The 20,854-nt window shown below is 51.6% G+C and overlaps 1 protein-coding gene and 1 long non-coding RNA gene across 6 annotated transcripts in view; one reads left to right on the top strand and one right to left on the bottom strand.

The window, feature by feature from the left end:
• Positions 1 to 6,207, bottom strand: part of LOC135312131 (uncharacterized) — a 16,311-nt gene extending 10,104 nt beyond the window's left edge. For 3 of the 5 annotated variants that reach the window (XR_010371796.1, XR_010371797.1, XR_010371798.1), the window contains exons 1-3: positions 6,103 to 6,207; positions 2,588 to 2,636; positions 688 to 979 (exon numbers count right to left, since the gene is read on the bottom strand). This is a non-coding gene — a long non-coding RNA (uncharacterized LOC135312131). Of the gene's footprint in view, positions 980 to 2,587; positions 2,637 to 2,884; positions 5,167 to 6,102 lie in introns of those variants that run through there. The other 2 variants (XR_010371795.1, XR_010371799.1) reach the window with 2 other exon arrangements.
• Positions 5,009 to 20,854, top strand: CSRNP1 (cysteine and serine rich nuclear protein 1). Its single transcript, XM_064445104.1, has 5 exons — positions 5,009 to 5,211; positions 12,350 to 12,545; positions 14,922 to 15,181; positions 15,555 to 15,851; positions 16,983 to 20,854. Exons 2-5 carry the CDS (start codon positions 12,374 to 12,376, stop codon positions 17,964 to 17,966), a joined length of 1,713 nt encoding a protein of 570 aa, XP_064301174.1. The 5' UTR covers positions 5,009 to 5,211; positions 12,350 to 12,373; the 3' UTR covers positions 17,967 to 20,854.

The raw sequence follows: 20,854 nt of genomic DNA, 5'->3' as shown, positions 1-20,854 counted from the left end.
TCCATAGCATTCAAGGCATTGGCCTTAAATGAAATAAAGCATGGCCGCATCCCTCCCACAGCTCCCAGTGTAGGTGAACAGACCAGAGCGCGGCTGAAGCAAAGTCTTTGATTTGCCACTTTTATGGCCATCTTTCAAGGGAAAACAACCCAAACAACTCAACTTGAGATCAAGTCAAGTTCCTTGTTCAACTTGTGTTTCAGATGCATGGGGTGGGAAGGAGCCCTGGCACCAAGAGAGGCAGCCTGTGAGCAGCCGTGGCAGTTCACTGCGACTGCACAAGGCGTTATAAAAGCTAAGCGTTCATTTTACCTGAACGCAAAACGGGACAAGTCGGGGCCATGGGGCCGGTGCAGGGTGATGCTGGACATGCAATTGCTCAAGCGGGGTTGGTTCAGTGGTGGTTTCTTTTCCCATGTCCCCGTACCTTTATTCCCAGACGGGCTGCCACAGTACCCAGCAACGCATCCACAGCCAGATACAGCTGATGAGCCCTTTCAGAACCACGCTGGGGATGTGCATGCAAAACTCGGAAAAAAAATTCCTATCACCAAGCCCAGATACTCATGATTTATCCATCCCTAAGCACCAGGAAGCTTTCAACCCCAGGGAAAGCGCTTCTCCTGCTGCAGGGCAAGCACAAAACAGGCAGCAAGGAGCTTGACACCCAGAGCTTGGCTGGCTCACCCTCTTATCTCGCTGCCCTGGGTATCACGCAGCATCCTCCTCCAGTCCTTTCCCGCTGGGTTCCCCGCTCCCTGTGCTTGGTCTGCGGCTGCTGCTCTCTGCCAGACCACTTATCACCACCATGGCTGGTCAGCAGGGAATTTCCTCCTGCCGGAGCAGCACTCACATGGCGCCCAGCCAGGGAAACCAGCTCCGGCCCAGTGCTGCCAGCTGCCTTTGCCAAAGGAGTGAGGGCTTTCCTGGGCGCAGGGACTGTGTGCCGCTCCGGCTGCGTGGGGAGAGGAGGATGTTCCTGGAGAGGTGAAAAAGCTGTGTTAAAAACTAAACCAACCTGGCACAGGTTAAACAGATTTTTATTTATTTTTCTTTCTCTCTCTCTTGAATTCATTTGTTGGAGGAAGGAGGCTCGGAGATGGAACAACAAGATACATGTTGAGTCAAACTGAGATATTTCTTTCAACCTACACAGGAAAAGTGATACTGGTTGAGGGCTATTAATCCTTCTGTGTAAGCTTCCACTTACTTATGTAGTAGGGCTTTTAGGAGGATTTTAAAATTAAAAAAAAATGCTGCTTCAAAAAGAAGAGCCAGAAAGTTTTGTTCCAAACCCCCCTTCTCTTTCATACACACACAAGTATGGGCAGTTCAGGGTCAGAACTGTTCATCCCCTGACTGAATCACTAAATAATTTCTGCCCTTCACGAGACTCCATCTCACAGTGGCTTTACTTTGATTAAAACTAATAAAAGCAAGTGAGAAAATGTTGCAACCTGGAGGTCACTGGCAACTTTACCAAGCGTTTTCCAGGATATCCCCTTCCCTCATACCCTGGGTTTCATGCCAAACTCAGCTGGAGGATGGTGAGAAATGACCCACTCCCTTCACCTCACAGACTTGATATATAGATAAGGTGATATTATGTCCTGGTTTCATCATATCAAAACTCTCCAGGACTCTGGGGTTCTGCGGTGAGACCTCACCAGCACCAGGACCCGTTTCAAGCTCAGCGATGGGCAACTGCAGCTGCTGGGAGGGCGGCTGGCGGCTGCCGGGCTGGCGGGGAGGCAGCGGCCGCCGGGGTGTAACCTCCGAGGCGGAGGAAGTGAGGAGCCAGTGTACAACCTGAACTTGGTCACCCTCGACCCAAACCCTGAAGAGGAAAGCCTGCACACATGACGTCTTCCTGTTAGGAAATATTAATCACGGCCATGTCCAAACATGGTAAACAAAACCTCAGAGAAACCGATCCTTTGGCGATCGAGTGCGGTACACCAGCATATTCAGGAAGGCCCTTGTGCCTCAAAGACAGGACCCACCCGCCATCAGGGCACCACCTATAATTATGTATTGCCTCCACGATATCTGCATCTTTGAAGTAACCTCTCAACTCATCCCTCCTGTGCTTCTGTATCGCTGGGACCTGTCACCGTTTTTTCACAGGCTGAGGATGGAGACACAGGGAGGTGAGCCAGGTACTGGGGTGAAGCACCCGGAGATGAGAAGCGTGGGGCAACCACGGGGTTACGGAGTGACGTCAAGTACAGCAGCAAAATCAGCTAGAAGATGTTCTTGGTCCACCCCGGTTGCTTGCCCTCGCACACCGCTACGGTCTGCTGCCCTTGTGGTGGTGCCATTATGGTGACCGGTGGGGCTGCCCTGTCCATGGGAATCACTGGCACACGCTGGGGTAAGACCAGAAGCAAAAAATCCTGGTGGCACTGTCTCGTGTGGTGGTATGAAACTGGCTGTGGCTTTGCCACTCGAGAAGACCCTTTCAGATCCTTTTTTTTTTCCAACATTTTAGCCCCAGAGTTTGAAAGCTTTCGCTGGTAAAAGGACTAAGGGTGAGACTTTCACAGCAGTCTACTCTAAAAGAGATGTACCACACTGAAGCTCTCACCTCATCTCCTCTCTTCATGGTCAGACTGGGCACCTTCCAAATGAGACACCTGTGTTACAAAAAGAAAGAGGTTTACAAGTAAAATAACATTCCTGGAAAGAGGTGCCAGCACCCCGGCTCTGTGTGGGAAGCGTCTTGGAGCTAAGAGGCTTACAACAGAGCACGGGGGTATGTGTCCTTGGGGAAATCCCCCCACACCCCAATCCATCCTCATCCACTTCTTGGCCAAGGCAAATCCAACCTGACTCCATCTGATTTTGAGTTGAAGCTATGGCAAGCAAAGGATCAAAGCAGAACCTTGCATAGGAAGGGGGTGAGGCAGGCCCTTAGAGGCTGGATGCAGAAATGGAGTTGAGGAGACCCTGCTACGGCTGTCTTCAGGCTCCTCCATGGAGCCAAAGAACACACGTCCTTCCACCTCCGTGGACTTCGTCCTACACGGGGACTCCTGCAGCTTGGCTGTACCCCACACCCTGCGGGGTACAGATGGGCTCTATTTTAAAGACCTACCCTGAGAACAGGCAGCTTCATAGCTTGGGGACTCTGGCAATGCCACCGGCCATTGGCCCAGCTCCAACTTTTGGGGCGAAAACCCAGCCAAGCATCAAAATTGGGAAACACCAGGTCATTCTGCACCTCACCTACCACTTCAAGGGGTTTAATTGCAGCAGTGCAGCTCTCTGAAAGCTCCTGGTGGTCTAAGCGTGTGGAGACCCTCAGCTGAAAGCTGCAGCGACCAGAGCTGGGGGGTGACCTGGTGCAGGGTCCCAGACATCCCTCCCATTCCAGCCATCCTGGGAAACGAACTCCCCAAAACATCGTGTCTCTTGCCTGTAGGGCTTTAAATCCCTCTGGGGGCCAAGCGTCACTTATAGGGCCAAACTCCCTTTCAGAGACCCCCCTTTGGGGGCCAACTCTTGCTTGTGGGTCTCAAACCCATTTGGTGGTCAAACCTTGCTCATAGGGCCCAAGTTCCTTTGGGGGGCCCAAATGCCTTTCAGGGTCAACCTTTGCCTGTAGGGCCCAAACACGTTTGGGGGATCAAATCCCCCTGGGTCCAAAATTCCCTTCAGGAGCCAAGCCTCATGGCTCTGCCCCAAGCACCTTCAGGTGGGCCCAAAACCCTGCAAGAGGCCAAACCTTTCTTGTGCATCCCAAATCCCACACGGGGCCAAAACCTCTTGTGTGGTCCAAGCCTTACTTGTGGGGCCCAAAACCCCTATGGGGCCCTAATCCTTTTCGGGGGCCAAGCCTTTTGTGTAGGTGACAAACCCCCTTGGTGTCCAGAAAGCCTTTTGAGGACCAAACTTGCTTCTGAATCCCAACCACCTTGGGGGGCCAAAACTCTTACTTGTGGGCCAAACCCTTGTTTTGGATGTCAACCCCCTTTGGAGGCCAAGCCTCTCCTGTGGGACCCAAATCCCTTATAGGGCCTAAATCCCTTGTATGGGCCAAACCTTGCTTGTGGGTCCGATATCCCCCATGGGTCCCAAATTCCTGTGGGGCCAACCCCTCCTGTGGGACCCAAATTTGTTTTGGGCTCCAAGCCTTGCCCATGGGTCCCAAAGTGCTTGTGGGTCCAAGCTGTGCCTGTTGGTCCCAAAACCCCTGTGGGGTCCAAACCCCCTCCAGGGGCCAAGTCTGTGGGACTCAAAGCCCCTGCGGTGCCCCACTCTTGGCATCCGAGCTGTGTCCGTGGGTGCCCAGGCCCCTGTGGGATCCAAACCCCTTGAGGCACCCACGTCCATCTGGGGTCCAAGTTGTGCCTGTGGGTCCCAAACCCCAGGAAGGGACCCAAACCCTTTGTGGTGTCCAAATTCCTTTCAGTGGACAAACTCCTTATGGCGCCCAAACATGTTTTCAGGTCCAATACTTGCCTGTGTCTCCCCAAACACTTGTGGGCTCTGAACCCCCTGAGGCACCCAAACCCCTTATGGGCTCAATGCCTGGTTGGGAGTCCCCAACCCCCTGTGAGACCCAAATCTGTTTCAGGGTCCAATCCTTGCCCATGGGCCCTCCACTCCTTGTGGGTCCCAAACCCCCTGTAGGACCCTGATCCCTTGTGGGGTGCAAACCCATTGAGGCACCCACGGCCATGCTGGGGTCCAAGTTGCCCCTGTGGATCCCAAACCCCATGCAGGGACCCCAACCCTTTGCGGGGCCCAAATCCCTTTCAGGGGCCAAGCCTAGCTGTGGCTCCCAAACCCCCTGTGGGACCCCGATCCCGTGTGGGATCCAAGCTGTACCCGTGGGTGTCCCCCCCCGCCCGCGCTCTGGCTCCCAAACCCCACCGTGTGCCCCCCCCCACCCCGCCTCAGCGCCGGGCGGGCGGGGCGGGGCGGGGCGTGGCCTCCCGCTGGCCCTGACTCAGCGCCCCGCCCAGGGAGGGGAGGGGAGGGGAGGGGAGGGGAGGGAGGGCAGGAAGCCGGGCGGGCCGGGCGCGCGCCGGCCCCGCGTCTGTCACCGCCTGCGTCAGAGCCCGGAGTTTTCCACTGACGAAAAAGGGCAGCGCGGCGCGGCGCGGCGTCAGCCCCGGCCCCGGCAGCGGCAGAGCGGGAGGCGCCGCGCCAGGCACCGCCGCTGCAGCCGGAGCCGCCGCGCCGAGACCCGCCGCTACGCCGCAGGTAGAGCCCGCCGGGGGGCGGCCGGCGTGGGGACCGGGCCGGAGGAGGGGCGGTGGGGTACGCGGCGGGGGGAGGCTCGGTGCTCCGCCGTCCGGGGGCTGCGGGCGGCTGTCCGGGGGTCCGGTGCGGTGTCGGCGCGGTGCTCAGCCGTCGGAGGATGAGGGGTCCGGTGCAGAGCCGGGTCGGTGCTTGCCCGGTGAGTTGGGGGTGGTCCGCTGCAGGGTCCGGTGCAGTGCTCGGCCGTCGGGGGTGCGGGTCGGGGTCCGTTCCGGTGCCCCGCCGTCGGGTTGGGGTGGGGGGGATCGGGGTCCGTTCTGGTGCCCCGCCGTCGGGTTGGGGTGGGGGGGATCGGGGTCCGTTCCGGTGCCCCGCCGTCGGGTTGGGGTGGGGGGGATCGGGGTCCGTTCCGGTGCCCCGCCGTCGGGTTGGGGGGGAGGGTCGGGGTCCGTCCCGGTGCCCCGCCGTCGGGTTGGGGTGGGGGGGATCGGGGTCCGTCCCGGTACCCCGCCGTCGGGTTGGGGGGCGGATTCGGGGCCCATCCCGGTGCCCCGCCGTCGGGTTGGGGGGCGGATTCGGGGCCCATCCCGGTGCCCCGCCGTTGGGTTGGGGGGCGGATTCGGGGTCCGTCCCGGTGCCCCGCCGTCGGGCTGGGGGGGGTCGGGGTCCGTCCCGGTGCCCCGCCGCCCAGAGCCGGGCGGGCGCGCCGCAGCGGCGCCGTCTGGCCGGGCAGCTCCGCCCGGGAGCGAGGGGAGCCCGGCGGGGCTGGGACCGGGTCCGGGACCCCTCGGGGCACCGGCACCGCCTTCCCGGGGCGGGGAGGTAGGGGGGGTTCACTGCTCCCCCGGCCCTCCCGCACTTTCCCATCGGCAGAAAACCCTACGCCATACATACATCCAAACACCTATATATACGTTAGGGGTAGCGCTGAGTTCTCCCTCGGTCAGTTGAGGCTCCGCTGCATCTTCGGGGCTGCGGTTCCAATTTTCTGATGTTGAAAGAAAGGCGAAGGGGGGGAGGGAAGGCGAAGGGGGGGGGGGGGAGCCTTGTCGGCTCGCTCTTCCCCAAATCTGCCCGCCTGGGGATGCTTTCCCGTCGCTACAGCAACACCTACCGACCGGCGCACGGATGGACCGACGGACGGACGGGGAGCGGGTGTCCACCGCGCCCCCCCCCCGCCTACCATAATATATCGGGGCTTTTACTACGCAGTTGAGAAAAAGAAAAAAAGGGGCAAAAACCCCCAAACTACTAAGTTTTTTCAGTGCGTATTTTATTTTTTGCTTGCTCCCCCCCCCACCCCCGGCATCCTCCAAAGTGTCTGTCACCTCCGAGTTACATAATGTCGCCGTAGGAAGAGGCTGACACAGGGACAGCCCTTTCCTAAAGCAGCCCTGCCTTACTACAACGCCTCGGTGGGATGGAGAGAAAACCCTCACGGCCATTTACAAACCTCGAAGTCTTGTCATTTGTTACGGCAAACTCATCAGCAATTCTCCCCCCCCCCCCCCCCAATATTTTAGGTTTGGGGTTTTGGGGTTCCCCTCCCCGCTGAGCGGTTTGCAGATGAGGCCCGTCAAGGTTAGGGGTGGGGGGGGTTTATTTTTGGGATGGAGCGTTTGTTCTCCGTGTGGAGAGACTCTGCAGCTCCCGGCAAGCCTTTAATAATTCAGCGCAGGAAATGCGTGCGTATATATAGCAGGCAAGGTAATGCACAGCGTGTACCTACAGGAGGACAAATATGGAAACCTGGTGTGAATTATTCATGAGGTGTAATCAAATAGAGGATTTTCCTAGACAAAGCACACTTCGTTGTTTTCATATTTATTACGGCACAATCTGCGCCGAGTACATTTGAACCTCGTTTCATTTGGGCCGTGTCAGATAACCTTTAATGTATTTGCTAATGTTTCCTATTTACCTTTCAAACTGTCAGTGAGAAATAAGGGCTTGATAGAAAAATCTTGAAAAGCCTTTTTCTTTGTGGCCTTCTGCAAATTAATAGATGGAGTAAATGCTTCTGATGTTCTTCCCGGGGAAGGTGTTTTACCTGTTCCATCTCTGGCAGGAGAATAAACTCGTGGTGCTACAAACTGATTCATGCTCCTGCTCCGTGGCACGGGGTGCTTTGGGTTTTGCTGTTGCATAGTAGGCAGAGGCTATTTTTAACCGGAGCGAGGTTATGAAACCTTAGACCCAGCTGGGTGAAAATAATCTGGTCTGAACTGGAAAGCAGAGCTTGCGTGGCTGGGAACACGCGTGGGACCATCCCCCGGAGGGTCCCGACAGGATGATCCCGCTCGCCTTGGCCCCGGTCAGCCCCAAAGTTGGGAACTCTCGTCATCGTGGAGGCTGTCACAGCGGCGCTGGGGAAACCACTTAAGTAAATATGCAAAGAATTAAAATAGTTAAATGAACAAGCAATGAATCAGTGTTGATAGCGCAGTGATTATTAAGTAACCCAGAGGCATTACTGGAATCACTGCTGCTGCTAGACATCAAATATCTGGGATATCTGAACGGGAAGCTCAGCTCTGCACCAGTTTTCGCTGATACTTGCACCGAAGTCGCCTGACCCGCAATAAACAGCGGCGTGCAAATAAACACCGACCCCAAAAACTCCCCCAGGTTTGCTCCGCGAGTTGCATTTGGAGCCGTACCTGGCTAAAATATGCAGTGGTGTTTTTTAAACTAATATTTACTCCTGCTAGACCTGCACAGCCACTGCGGCTCTGGGGGAGGGAGCGGGAGCTGCTCTGACTCACGGCTCAGCAGAGTTGTTAACTCGCTGCCGGCGCCCGAGCCCTCGTCCCGGTGTGCCAGGAAGAGTCCACCTTGGCTCGTCAGGCTGCAGGCAGACGGCTGTGCTTGTAAAGTCGGCAAACCGGCTCAGAAAGTCACTGGAAAATGAATACTTTTAGTGCATTTCACTGAGGTTTGGGTTTTTTTTTGTTTGTTTTTACCCAAATTGCTTTGCAGAAGACAGTTTGCTTCCAATGGCGCATGCATGGATTTGGGATCCCTCCGTTCTTTAGGATGCTCCGCTGGGGGAAACCCCCAAATTTAAAATATCCTTTCTCATCGGTGCTCTCCTGCAATACCAGGGGAGCTGTGGCACGAGCACTCGCCGCTGCTGGACTTGTTGGGAGAAGTTTCCTTTGCTTTGCTTGCCCACTGCAAAGCACATATACAGCCCCAAACTAAAACGCCAAAACATCTTCTCCGCATGCTTCTGTGAAAAGCCGTGACGCCCCTTTGTGCGGTCCCTTATAAATGGACTAACTGGACACTGGTAGGGCTTTTAGTTACCTTCCTCTGCGCTTGGCTAAACAAATGCCAAACCTTCTTAAATCTAAATTACTCAAAATATTTAGTGTTGAGACGTCGTCCAAGAGGAGGATAGTTAAAACATTAATTCCTCGCATTCCAGTGTATTAGGGCTTTACCCTGCAACTTGCCGAGCGCCAGAAATGGGACTTTGTGGATTCGATTCCCCAACCAGACAGCCACCCCCCCACACTCCCCCACCCAAACTTTAATGCCTTTTTTCTTAAAAAAGAGAGCGAGAAAAAGAAAGGAATGCACATCTGGGCTAAATATTTGTTAGAAAGTATTCCCAGGATAGTGGGAGTTCTGGTGCCAGAGAGGAATTCCTGCGGGTTTGATCCATTGCATTATGTACTTGTTCCAAAAGCTGTTTTCAGTAAAATAGATGAGTAAGAAGTCTTAGCCAAGAACAGAATGTCTTTTTTGGCAAATAAAAGGAAGATAGGATTATTTTATTTCAGGTTATGTAAAAAAAAAAAAAAAGGTGGTAAAATCCTGCGCTCGGTGGTGCCGGCAGAGATTTGCAATGGCAAGCGCAGATAGATATATATATTTTTTCATGCTGCTGTGCACATTTTTTGTGACTTCTTTGTAAGACATCAGTGTGGATTTAAGGTTACTTGTGGAATTACTGCAATTAAAATATCCTCACTGTGTCTGAATTGGCCTCTGGGTTTTTTTGGCTGAGCGGCCAGCGGTTTCGGCAACATGGCTTTCAAGGCAACATCCAAATCGCTGGCGTGAATTCTGCTCCCAAGTGCAGGGGCGAGGAGGGGAGGAGAGGATCGTCCTTGCCTTGACAGCGAAACCCCCGTCTGGAGGACTTTTTAGGGGTGGATACAAGTGGGCGCCGATGGGTGCAGCCCCACTACATTGCATATAGCTCCTGAGGAGGATTTGAAACCTTGACCTGGAAAATATCGCAGCTATAAATCAGCAAAGAGCGGGGGGAGGCGTTACAGGGGGAAATGAATGTGTTTTGGCTGGTGGGCAACAGGTTCACCAGCTTTTTCCCATTAATTGAGAATCACGTTTGCACGACACCTACTTTGCATTAACAAAACATTAGGTGTTTTGAATACGACAGCATGCCAAAGGTGGGTTTCTTCTATGCATTTGGCTTGTTCTCATAGGTGGGAGATGCACACACCTCCCTTCAGCCTTCTGCCAGACGTGGCTAATCAGCAATGATAATATTTAAAAAAAAAATAAAATTGCACCATCATATACATGGCTTGCCTTGGCTCTGCCTTGGTGTTTGTGTTAATTCGGTTAGCTCGCTTTGTTTTTTCTTGCTCTGTGGTTTGGGGGAGGCAGCGCGGCTCGCGATGGTTGCAGGCGCCCTGAGCGTTAGGGCTGCATCGCTCTGCAGCACCGCGATGTCCGCCTTCTCGCTTCTCTGGGAGTCCTGCAGGCCAGGTAAATTCCACTAGAAATGGACGCTGTGTAGGTTTTTTTTTTCTTTCTGGTCCGAACTTGGGAGTTCTCCCCTTTTCAGCAGTGTTGGCTGCTCCACCACCCTCCAGTGTGTCCCATGAGTCTTGGATGTGGTCAGCATCGTATCTCCGAGGGTGTTTGCTGTTGGACATGTGTCCTATGGGCTTTTCGGGGAGCTGGTTTCTCCCTCCCTTGGCTAGACAGTCGCATCCTTCACTGGCACCATCAGAGGTGTCCAATGGGGCCAGCTGGTACAAGCAAACCTCTCGCTTCAGCCCAGGCTTTGGTTCGGACCTCTTCTATGGGTTCGGAGGGGCTCCTTTGCTCCTGGTTGTTCCTTAAAGCACATGTGAGACAGAGCAGAAGGCATAAAAAAAAAAATTAAAATAAAAATAAAAGATTTGTAAATGCAGCCAGGTAGCCGGTTTGGGTGTCGCGGCTGCCCGCGGGCTCGCACAGGCGGGGAGGGGGTTAATCCAGGTGTCAGGTAGGATGTGTGCTGCTGGGGCTGGAGCGTGGCCAAATCCACCTTCTCCCCATCTGTTTTGGATTAAGGCCAAAAAAACAACAACCCCTCCGTGGCAAAACCACCTGCAGCTCTGGGGCTGCCGAGGAGGAGGAGGAGGAGGGATGGAGGGGATGGCCTCTCCCTGGCCCCCAGGTTCAGGGGACCGTGGGGGATGCACTAGTCCCATCGGCGCACGCGTTGCAGTGAATGATTAACCTCTGCAGGCCACGAACTGCTTCATCTAGGGATTTTTTTTTTTTTTTTGACCTTTTAGGGGACTATTGTCTCCTGGGAAGCTGTTGGTAAACATAATTATGGAGGGTTGGTGCAAGGCTTTGAAGGCGCCGCGTGTCCTCCCGTCCTGCTACATGTTACTGCGCGGCACCGTTGAGATACTGCAAATCCCATCGTTGGGAGGCTTTGAAGCCGGTGTGGTTTCTGTGCTGCCTGCTCAGGGCTGTCAGGAGGGCGGGCTTGGTGGTTTGGGGTTTTTTTTTTTGTTTTTTTTTTTTTTCTTTTTCAGAGACTTAAATTAACTTCAGACATGCAAAAGAGGGTGAGAAAGTGCTACGGTTATAAAGAACAAAATTGGCTGGTGGAGGAGTTTCAGCTGGCGGGAGGGGGTGGGGGCTGGGTGTCTGGCACCCCCGTATCTGCGCTGTCGCCGTCCTGGGGCTGTGTGCGTCTGAAGCATCCTGGTGTCATCTGAATTTCAGATGCTTTAGGTTTTGCTTGTTACCTCTGGTTTTGTCAAGGCACCGGGGTGGCTGGCAGCATCCCGCAGTGCCAGGGCTCTCCCCTCCTTGATGGAAGGAGTTTCTGGGCTGGAGATGCCCCTCTCCCACCGTGGTTGTGCCTTACAGCCCGGTGGGACGGGGTCAAAGCAAGTCACTCCTCCGGCAGCAGCCTGATTCTCACCTTTGGGTATGGCTCAGTGGCTTCAAAATAAGCTGACAGCGACTTCTGCAGAAGCAGGGGCGTCTGGTGCGGTGTTGGCAGTTTCTAAAAGGAGGAAGGGCCCATTGTCTGCGCCAGAGCATCCCAGGTTAGGTGGGCTCTGATACCCATTAGCCTATTGTAGGCCAAGCGTGTAGCTTCTGTGCAATTCTGGGAGACAGAAACCCCAGAAACTTTCTGAAAGCAAAGGTTAAAACATGCAACAAGAGTTATTTTGTTTGGTTTTTTTTTTCTTGAGATGAGCAGGGAAAAGCATGCAGGAAATTTAGGAATCTAGGCAAATACAGAGCTCCTTTGTTTTTAATTAGCTGTGTTGTTTTTAATTGCTACTATGCTTGATACATAACCCAGCCTAAACAAGAATAGCTTATTGAATGGGGGACTGACTATGAAAGGCATCGTGAGGAGAAGGGCTGTTCTTCACAGTTGATATATTTGTATTTCAGTGCTTCATTTAATAAGTCTGTTTCCCCAGGGGGCTGTAGCAAGTAAATCACGCCAACAGATTGTTCTCTGCAAACTGGCTTATTTTTGTAATTAGCAAGACGTTAAAGCTGTAAGTGCATAGAAAGCGATCTGGGTAAGGAGTTAACATAGAAGAATTAGTAAGCAAAATGTAATACTTATTGTTTGATAACATTTGTGTTGATTGAATTGGTTTCCGGACAGTTTGTTGTCCACGATAGTCGGGTTTTCTGCAGCGTCGTAAAATAGGAGAGAGATTCAGCAGGTGTGCCTGGCGAGGGTAGTAAAGTGCGGTTTTTTGGGGGAGAGCACTTTTTGGGAATCACACCTGCATGGCCAGGTGGACCTGGTGGAGATATCTTGCTGGGGGTTAAAGCCATCGTGCTTATCACCAGAAATTGCCGGTATTTCCCTTGCTTTAATTTGCTTTTCTCCTTTGTTTTCCAGTTATATGAAAATTACGGTGTCACCATGAGCGGGCTGTTGAAAAGGAAGTACGAAGAGCTGGGGGATGACAGCACCTACTGCTCCTCCTCTTCCTGCTCCCCCCTCTCCTCCTCGGCATCCTCGGGCTGGGAGTCGGATGAAGAAAGCTCCCGCGGAGAGCCCAAGCCCAGCTCTGCCTTAACGCCCAGCTTCACCCGTGAGTATCTCCGGCAGACGCTTTCCTGGGTCCGGCATGCCCACGCATGGGGTTTTCGTAGTGTGGTGGTGGGTCGTCACTTCTGTCCATCCAGAGACCCCCTTGGAGCACACCTTCAGGGGTGGAAGTGGCCGTAACACCAGCCCCCTGTCATCATACCAATTTATCTTGTCTTTATAATTGGCCAGCATCTTCAGCGTAGTCGTTCTCAGCCCTTCCTCCCAGCGTTTATCATTCCTGTGTAATGGTTTTGGTGAAGTCCAAATTTCCAGGAATAGAAACCCGAAGACCTGGGTGTGCAGAGACACGCAGGTGCCTCCAAGCCGATGCTGTAGGACCATCTCACCATCCCTCAGTCCCCTGACGAGCTGTTCCACAGGCAACGACTACACAGACAGCAAAGGCCCATAACACTGTTTTTTAAAAATGATTAACCAGTAGCGTAATTACCATTTCAGAACCCGCTTCCTACATAAGTTGGGTACTTTGCCAAAGAACATGAAACGTTTGACACTGCTTCTGCTGTTAGCACAGATAAACGCTATTTTGTTTTCCCAGCAATATCAGTGTTGAGAACTTTTAGGAAAACACACAGAAGACAAGGTTGTAAAATCCTTTATCTGCCGTGCGAAGAGAAATGAAAAAATACAATAGGGGAACGTCTTCACGGAGGAGAACTAGTCCAACCTAGTAAATTATACTGAACACCCACTGTATATAGCAGTTAAGGTCCACTTAGCAGACATACACAAACACACAGTGGTCTGAAAAGGCTTTAGAAGTCTTGTAATAATAAAGAGTCTCATTCTTGCTTGTCTTCCCAGGTTTTGTGACAAAACAATGAACTTTCTGTATTCTCTGGCTCAATTGGAAAAGGGTCAGGAATGGGAAAACAATTTTGGAGGAGGGGTGCGGGGAGAGAGAAGCAAATGCCAAAGTGCAGCAGCTCAGCCGATAGAAGATCGCGGTGGTTAACTTGCCTTTTGATAAAGAGCTAATGTTTTAGAAGATTGAGTCAAGGTTATTATGAAAATGCAACGCGCAGTGCAAAGATATAATCAAAGCAACTGCAGAGCCCAGTGTGAAACCCTCAGCTATTTAGCAGAAGCTGCTGACGCAGCTGGGTGAACATTTTTTTTTTTTTATTTTTTCATATGAAACTGAAATGCTGTATTTTGGCAAGTGAGACTTGTGAAATGTGGGTGCAGCTAACTGTCCTGTCTTGCACTTTCCCAGCCTTCGGGGCCAGCCAAACCAGCCGAGCCCCTCAGGTTTTTGGCAGTCCTTTCAGTTGGCTCCCCGCAGTAGGGCTGCCTGCGGCTCTGCCGTCCGAAGAGCAGGGCTTGGATCCCAGCTCTGCAGGAGTCACCTATCCTTTCTGTGTTTTTTTTTTTTTTTCTCATATTCCCCATGGTGGGATCCATGCACCAGCAGAGAATGGGACCAAAAAACACCCCCCACCAAATTTGTGCGTAGCTGACTCTTGTTCCCAACGTGCTCGTGCAGCAGATAAAGCAGCTCCGTAACCCAGTAGCGCTCCGTTTTGCTTTGCTTTCTGTGTCCAGCTACGTTCGTGGAAACTCATTGACTCTGAAACTGTCCTGGTTAATTAGTCCACCTCCATCTGCTGCGTTTGCACGTGCAAATGTGCAGAACTAGGTTATCTCTGGAGAGGCTCTGCTTTAAATGGTGTGTAGCGTGTTTCAGCAGTTTAAGATAAACCAGAGTCACGTATTGCCATGTTTACCCTGGGATCACCTGCATAAAGATTAACATCTCTGCAGCTGCTCTCAGATGAGTCTCTTGAGGATAAACTATAGATTCATAGTTCCTCCCAGTGGATGGTGAAAGGAAGTACCAGAAAAACAGTCGTTTTGGCTATTTTCTGCCCTGCCACAAAAGCTGGAGCCATGCAGCGCTGGAGTGGTGGTGCTTTGGCAGCCTGGGAGCGAACCGCGAGCCCCTGAACGTGGGGCAGGGTGATCAGGTTTAGAGCAAGACAGGCATGTAGGATGGTTTGTTGCTTGTTCATTATGCTCTGCTGCACATGAAGAATAAGCAAATGTATATTTCCTGGAGGAAGTCAAGCGGGAGGGAGAAGCAGCAGCCGTTTCTTAGGGTGAATCTCATCAGTGACTCTTACGCATCAGGACTTGGCTTAGTTTCCTCTCCATCCTCATCTCGCCTTTGAAGCGTTAGATCCTAAAACACCAGAAGCCAACAAGTGATGTTGTAACCTTGTCCCATCGTGTCCCTGTTGAGAGAGTAATTGCAAGTCCTGACTGTTGGTAGTATTTACAGCCTGTTTGTAATATTTCTCTCCTGTCTGCAGGGTGGCAGTACTGACTCTGTGCTTTTTTTTCTTCCTGTTTTTAGCCACATCTATCCTGAAGAAATCCAAGCGACTAAAGAAGAACAATGTGGAGTTTGACCGGGTCACTGTGTTTTACTTCCCACGCTGCCAGGGGTTCACAAGCGTGCCTAGTCGTGGGGGCTGTACCCTGGGAATGGTGAGCAAGCACAGCTCCTCCCGGCAGTTCACGCTAGCGGAATTTTCAAAGGAGCAGGAAAACGTTCGTCGGGAGAAACTCGAAGAGAAATTAAAAGAGGAGAAGTTGGAAGCGTTGAAATGGAAAGTGAGTAGGAGGAGCATGGGGCTGGGTTGGTGAGGAGTGGGTGGATGTTGTTAGTTAATGGCCATTTTTTAGTAGGAGCCTCTCTCAGACCTGGGGTCGTCAGTCCTTAACCCTGTTTGGGTCTCCAGAAGACACAGGCTCCAATGTGGGATTTTCAGCTCAGTTCTCCACCTTTGAAAAGTGATGGAAAAGACACTGAACTCCCTGTGTGAGGTGTTTATCAGGTGTTAGGGGGCTCTGACAAAGGTTTTGGTCCTGGGGTCAGCCACAATGGCAGGCAGATCTTCCTGTTCTTGTTTCTCCTGACCTGGGGGTGCTGGTGGCTCTGTGTCCCCAACAGGTCCCTAATGCTTTACCCATTTTTTGCCCTCAGCTAACCATGAACGGCACAAAGGAGTCGGAGGAAGCCAACCAGCTCACCATCGAAGACATCTCCGACGACGACATCGACGTCAGCAACGTGGACCTGGAGGACGGCTTCTTCCTCCAGCCCTACCCCGCCAAGAAGAGACGTGCGCTGCTGAAAGCCGTAGGGGTGAAGAAGATCGACAAGGAGGAGAAGCGGGAGCTGCACAACATCCGTCTGTCCCGGGAGGACTGTGGCTGCGACTGCCAGGAGGTCTGCGACCCAGAGACCTGCAGCTGCAGCTTGGCAGGCATTAAATGTCAGGTACTGCCCTCGCCTCTGGGCACAGGGGAAAAGCAGGGTGGCTCCAGCTGATGCGTGTGTTAAATCAGGGGGGTTTTGAGCAAGCAGGACAGTTATGGCAGCCTGTAAAATGCATCTGTTCCCACCTGCGCTCGGAGCGAAACAGGCAAGAAAAGCACTTGGAGACGCTTCCCAGGCTGCGAGGCAGATGCTGCTCGAGAGTGTCTGCTTCCTAAATCACACGTGTAGCCATCCACACGCTGCCATTGCAGCCCTGGGGACATGCCTGAGCCAGCAGCGTCACTGCGCTCACCACGTCCATCCCCACGGGACCCGTGCCTGCTCGCTCTCTTGTTGGAGATGGGCCACGTGGGAATGTCTTGGCAAACAAAAGCTTCTCCCTCCCCACATGAGGCTGCAATTTCTCCTCCTCCTCCTGGTTTTATTTTTGATTTTTTTTTTCCCCTTGGTGTGTATCACAACTCCCAGCACGCTCAGGCGAACGTGGGAGTGTCAGCTGAGCGTCAGCCCACAGCTAGCTCTGCAGACCACCTGCAAAGTGGGATAATACCTCTATATTCAATTAGCTTATTATATTTTTTAATTTTTTTTTATGGGTGCCTGCCCAGCTGTGTTTGGGGAGCCACGTTCCCTATTCCGGCAGCCGCTCGCTCCCTCGGTGCCGCGGTTGCAGGCTGGGAGCGGTGTAGGGCGGGTGTGCACAGGACGGGCGCTCCGTGTGCATGTCACAGCTCCCCTCTAGCGGCTGCTGATAGCAGGGACATAAAGGTGCTGCAGATGCCTGTTGAGCAATTTGTCCTTATCTCGGCAAGGGGGAGAAGCTCACGATATGGATCAGGTATTAAATATCAAGATGCAATAAATAAAACCTCATGTCTGCCCCCTTATGTCTCCTTTTGGAGAGTATGCTTTTTTTGTAACCTCTTCACTTTCTTCGGTTGTACTGAAATCCAGCTTTATGACAACCTTTCAAAAGAGCAGGGTGTGTCTTTAATTACTATTGTCTTTTAGTCTGCTCTTAAATGCCTCAGCTGTTACTTGGTTTCTCAGGGCGGGTGAGTCGCGGGCAGTTTCCATTTGGTGCCACTGGGTTCGGTTCTAACCCTCTGCCTCCGCTCCTCCCCACACCAGATGGATCACACCTCCTTCCCCTGCGGCTGCACCAAGGACGGCTGCGGCAACACCGAGGGCAGGATCGAGTTCAACCAGGCCCGTGTGCAGACCCACTTCATCCACACCATCATGAAGCTGGAGCTGGAGAAGCAGCAGCAGAGCAGCGAGAAGGCGGTGGAGGCTGAGCCCCCTTTTCGGGAGCGGCTCCCACCCTTGGCATGTGCAGCGGGGAAGGGCTCCTTGGAGGAGCGCGCTGTGCCGCTGGCACCCGCCTTCCAGTTCAGCCCCGACCTGGAGGCCCTGGGGGAGAACAGCTGCAGCAGCGACATGACGGACTCCTCCATCTCCTCCCACCCCAGCGAGGACCTGGAGGAGCCCTACGAGAGCCTCCCCTCCGACAAGTCCCAGTCGGACGTGGACGACGACGGCTTGGCACGCATCCTCCACTTCAACGACTCGGATGCCGAGGAAGAGGGTGGCCGCGGTCAGGATGACCTGAGCTGCTTCCACCCCGCCGACTTCTTCATCGAGGACCACAGCAGTGAGGGCAAGTCTGTCCCCGGCCACTTGTCCCACCTCTCCGAGTGCCTGGATGAGAACGCCAACCAGGACGGCGGAGGTTTGCTGGAGGACGCGGCCCACGCGCGGTGCGATGGGCTGTCCTGCTGCGCCTCGTCCCCGGCCGAGCCCTGCTCCAAGAGCTACGCCGACCTCAGCCTTTCCTCTGACTCCTTGGATTTCTTCCAGTCCTTCTCGGACTATAACTTGGGACCCCTTTATAACTCCTTAAAGGAGTACGAGAACCTCGATAACTTCTCAGCGTTACAGTTGCAGTTGCCTAATTTCCCCGGCTTCCCCCAAGCCGGAGATCAGGGCTCCTGTTTCTTGGAGTCCCTCATCGGTTTGTCTGAATCTGTCCCCGAAACCCCGGCCCCTTTCACAGACAATCAACTTTTGGAGGATGCCATCAAGTCATCGCTGATGGAGACGGTGAAAGTGTGAAACGCCCGTGTGGCTGGGGTGGGAAGGACCAGCACCAGAAGGAAAACCGAAGAACGGTCAGATGGGCAAATTTTCACCAAAAGGATGATGCGCTCTTCAAAAATAAGGAGGAAAAAACAACAACAACAACAAAAAAAGACTTCCCAAGCAAACAAACTATTTTTGATCTTTATAGAACGTGGACGTTTTGACATACTGCAGCTACAATCAGTTCTCTCGCTGTTTGTGCAAAAATTTCTAAACTTTCATGATGGGTTGGGGTGGGGCGGGAGGGAAAAAGACTTTCACGTATGAATTTCCTTGTGTTTTGTATGAAAAGACCTGTTGAGAAATACTCCTCGCTAATGTTGCCAGTTGTACACACAGCCCCTTCTAGAAACGTTTCAGTGTTGCAGGAACTTTTTAAGACAACTTTTTGAAGCTGTATTTATTGTGAAAATTTGTGGTTTGCGTAAGAGCCAGCCCAACACACTCTTACGTTTAAATCGGACAAGGTTTACAGAAGAGATCCATACACTATATACATAATCATTCTTCATCTATTTATTGCAAATTCCAGAATTTAACTAGCCACCGAAGCTTGAACTAGCATCAAACCTTATTTAAATTGGTAATACCTCAGATGTATTATGTGTACAATCATATTTTTTTGCATAATATATCTGTATTTATTTATTTTCTACCTGTAGTACATGAATAGCACTGTGGTTTGTCAGTGACCTGGAAGGGCAGTAAGGTATTCGGCAGCACCCATCGTAAAGACGACCCTGTTTTTCTCTGACTCTGAAAGGGCTGTTGGGCCTTCACTTCACATTTCTAAGAGAGCTGAATGCAAGCGGGTGGGAGGGGAGGGATGGAGGAAACGGTGGTGCAACGTCCTTTGGTTGCTGTGAGCCCTTCAGTAGACGTGACGGTGTCTGATCTCCATAATATCGCGAGGGAGAGGAAAACAAGCAAAACCCTCAACAATTCAGGAAATAACATGAACTAAGCAACTAGCTCTAATTATGAAAAAAAAAAAAGCCAAACTCTTTTAATAAATTATAATTTATTTAATTCCCGAAGGATTTGGCCATGAGATCTTTCCCCATCAGTTATGGTGCCTGAATATGCAGAGGAACCGCTAGCGGCGAGAGGGGTGTAATGAGAAGGACCTTTGCAGCCTGGGGGGGGCTTTGGGAGAGCAAAGCCAACAACAGCAACGCTCTGCTCACGCTCCTCAGCAAGGACTCCCCAACGCTGAGGGTATTGCAGGCCCAAAATCTTATCCATCAGCTGTTTATGCTATTTTTTTATATAGGTAAATCAAGTAAAATAGATGGCTATGAAGGTTATTGGGTTATTTATCCTCTGAGTACAGTTTTAGAGGGAAGAAAAAATAACACCTGACAGCAAAGATGAAAAACGAGGGCTTTTGTTTTTTAAAATGGAAGAAATCCTCATGTTTAGGAAGGACGTTGGGAGCCCTCTTGGCCTTTTGCTATTTAAATCAGCCTGAGAACATGACACTATTTGGCCACGAGATGTAACTGGACATAAAATCTGTGCGTCAGTGATACACTAAGTGCCTATGCCAGCTTTAAAGGCTTTAAAACCTACTGGCTTTAAATTCCCCCCTGGAAAATGAGCGATTTGGTGATGAGAGTGATTCCTGGCATTGCTGGCGCCGGGGGGAGGCGGCAGCTCTGGCATCCCAGCCCCGTGGCCCCGGGATCGGGGTGCTGGTGGGAGCTCCTGAGGGGTGCGGAGCCACGCAGATGGAGGGAAAAAACCCCGAAATACAGATTTGAGGATTTTTCCATTGGCTGAACTGTTTATATCCCCACGGTGGGGATGGTGCCCTTGGGTACCTGCTCTTCGACAAGCGCCCCATGCAAACCTCCTGGCAATTTAAGAAACTTCTGGTGTCCGAACGTGGCAAAGGCTGGGTTGTTTGGGTTTTTTTAGTCATTATTATTACTATTTAATTGTACATCTTCTCTGGTATTGAGCCGGTCAACTTGGAAGCGGAGCTGACCTGCCACGGCCGTGAGCGGGTGATCGCCCCGCGCTCGCCGCCGCATCCTCCCGCGAGGCATCGCTCCCGGGGACCTTCCCGCCGCGCAGGAGGGCGACTGTAGGAATACTACTGGCAGATGGAGGATTTCCTGGATATATATATATTATTATTATTATTATTATTATTTTTTGTTGTCACTGTTGTTTCTTTAGGCTGAAAAATCCCCTTCAGTTATCTCCTAGGTGGTAGTTTCTATCCTTCAGACTGCATCAAAAATACTGACAGTTGAAAGTCTGGTACCGTTCTGTATTTATTGGCACTAATATATTTTATAACATTCCTAGGTTTCTCTGCATATATATATATTTATATATATAAAATATATATATATATTTTATATATATACACACCCCTTTTTTTAAATGAATGACGGGGATAGACTCCTGCCTTTGTGGATTTTTTTTCTATAATTTATTCTTTTTATTTGTGTTTGTGCCAAAAAAAAAAAAAGATTTTTTCTCTTTTTTTTTTTTTTCCAGGGCACTGAATTGTAAATATATAATTTTTTTTTCTTCTCGGTATCTGTGTAAAAAGTTGCCTGTTTAAACAGTTTAAAAACTGGGTATTTATTGACACAATCTGTAATTATCTAATGTATTGATTGAAACGCTTTGGTTTCAACATAGCTTTATTTTAGCTTTCTTTGTGTATATATTGTGATTATGTTGCTTAAAGGTACAAGTTAAAAAAAAAATGCTTTATTTTTACCTTATCCATTTGCATTTGTTTATAAAAAAGCGTATTTGTCTACAGCTGCTGTCTCTCATTTCATCGAAGCAATATGAAGAAATTTCCATTACACTTTCAATAAAAGAACTTTGTTTGAATA

Source organism: Phalacrocorax carbo, chromosome 2 (assembly GCF_963921805.1).
Source record: "Phalacrocorax carbo chromosome 2, bPhaCar2.1, whole genome shotgun sequence".
Classification (NCBI taxonomy): Eukaryota; Metazoa; Chordata; class Aves; order Suliformes; family Phalacrocoracidae; genus Phalacrocorax; species Phalacrocorax carbo.
The sequence above is the reverse complement of the archived record's forward strand: the minus strand, read 5'-3'. Positions and strand labels throughout refer to the sequence as shown.

Coding starts and splice junctions, on each gene's coding strand:
- CSRNP1 (XM_064445104.1), top strand. CDS start 12,374: ATGAGCGGGCTGTTGAAAAGGAAGTACGAAGAGCTGGGGGATGACAGC. Junction 12,546..14,921: donor CTTAACGCCCAGCTTCACCC/GTGAGTATCTCC, acceptor TCCTGTTTTTAG/CCACATCTATCCTGAAGAAA. Junction 15,182..15,554: donor TGGAAGCGTTGAAATGGAAA/GTGAGTAGGAGG, acceptor TTTTGCCCTCAG/CTAACCATGAACGGCACAAA.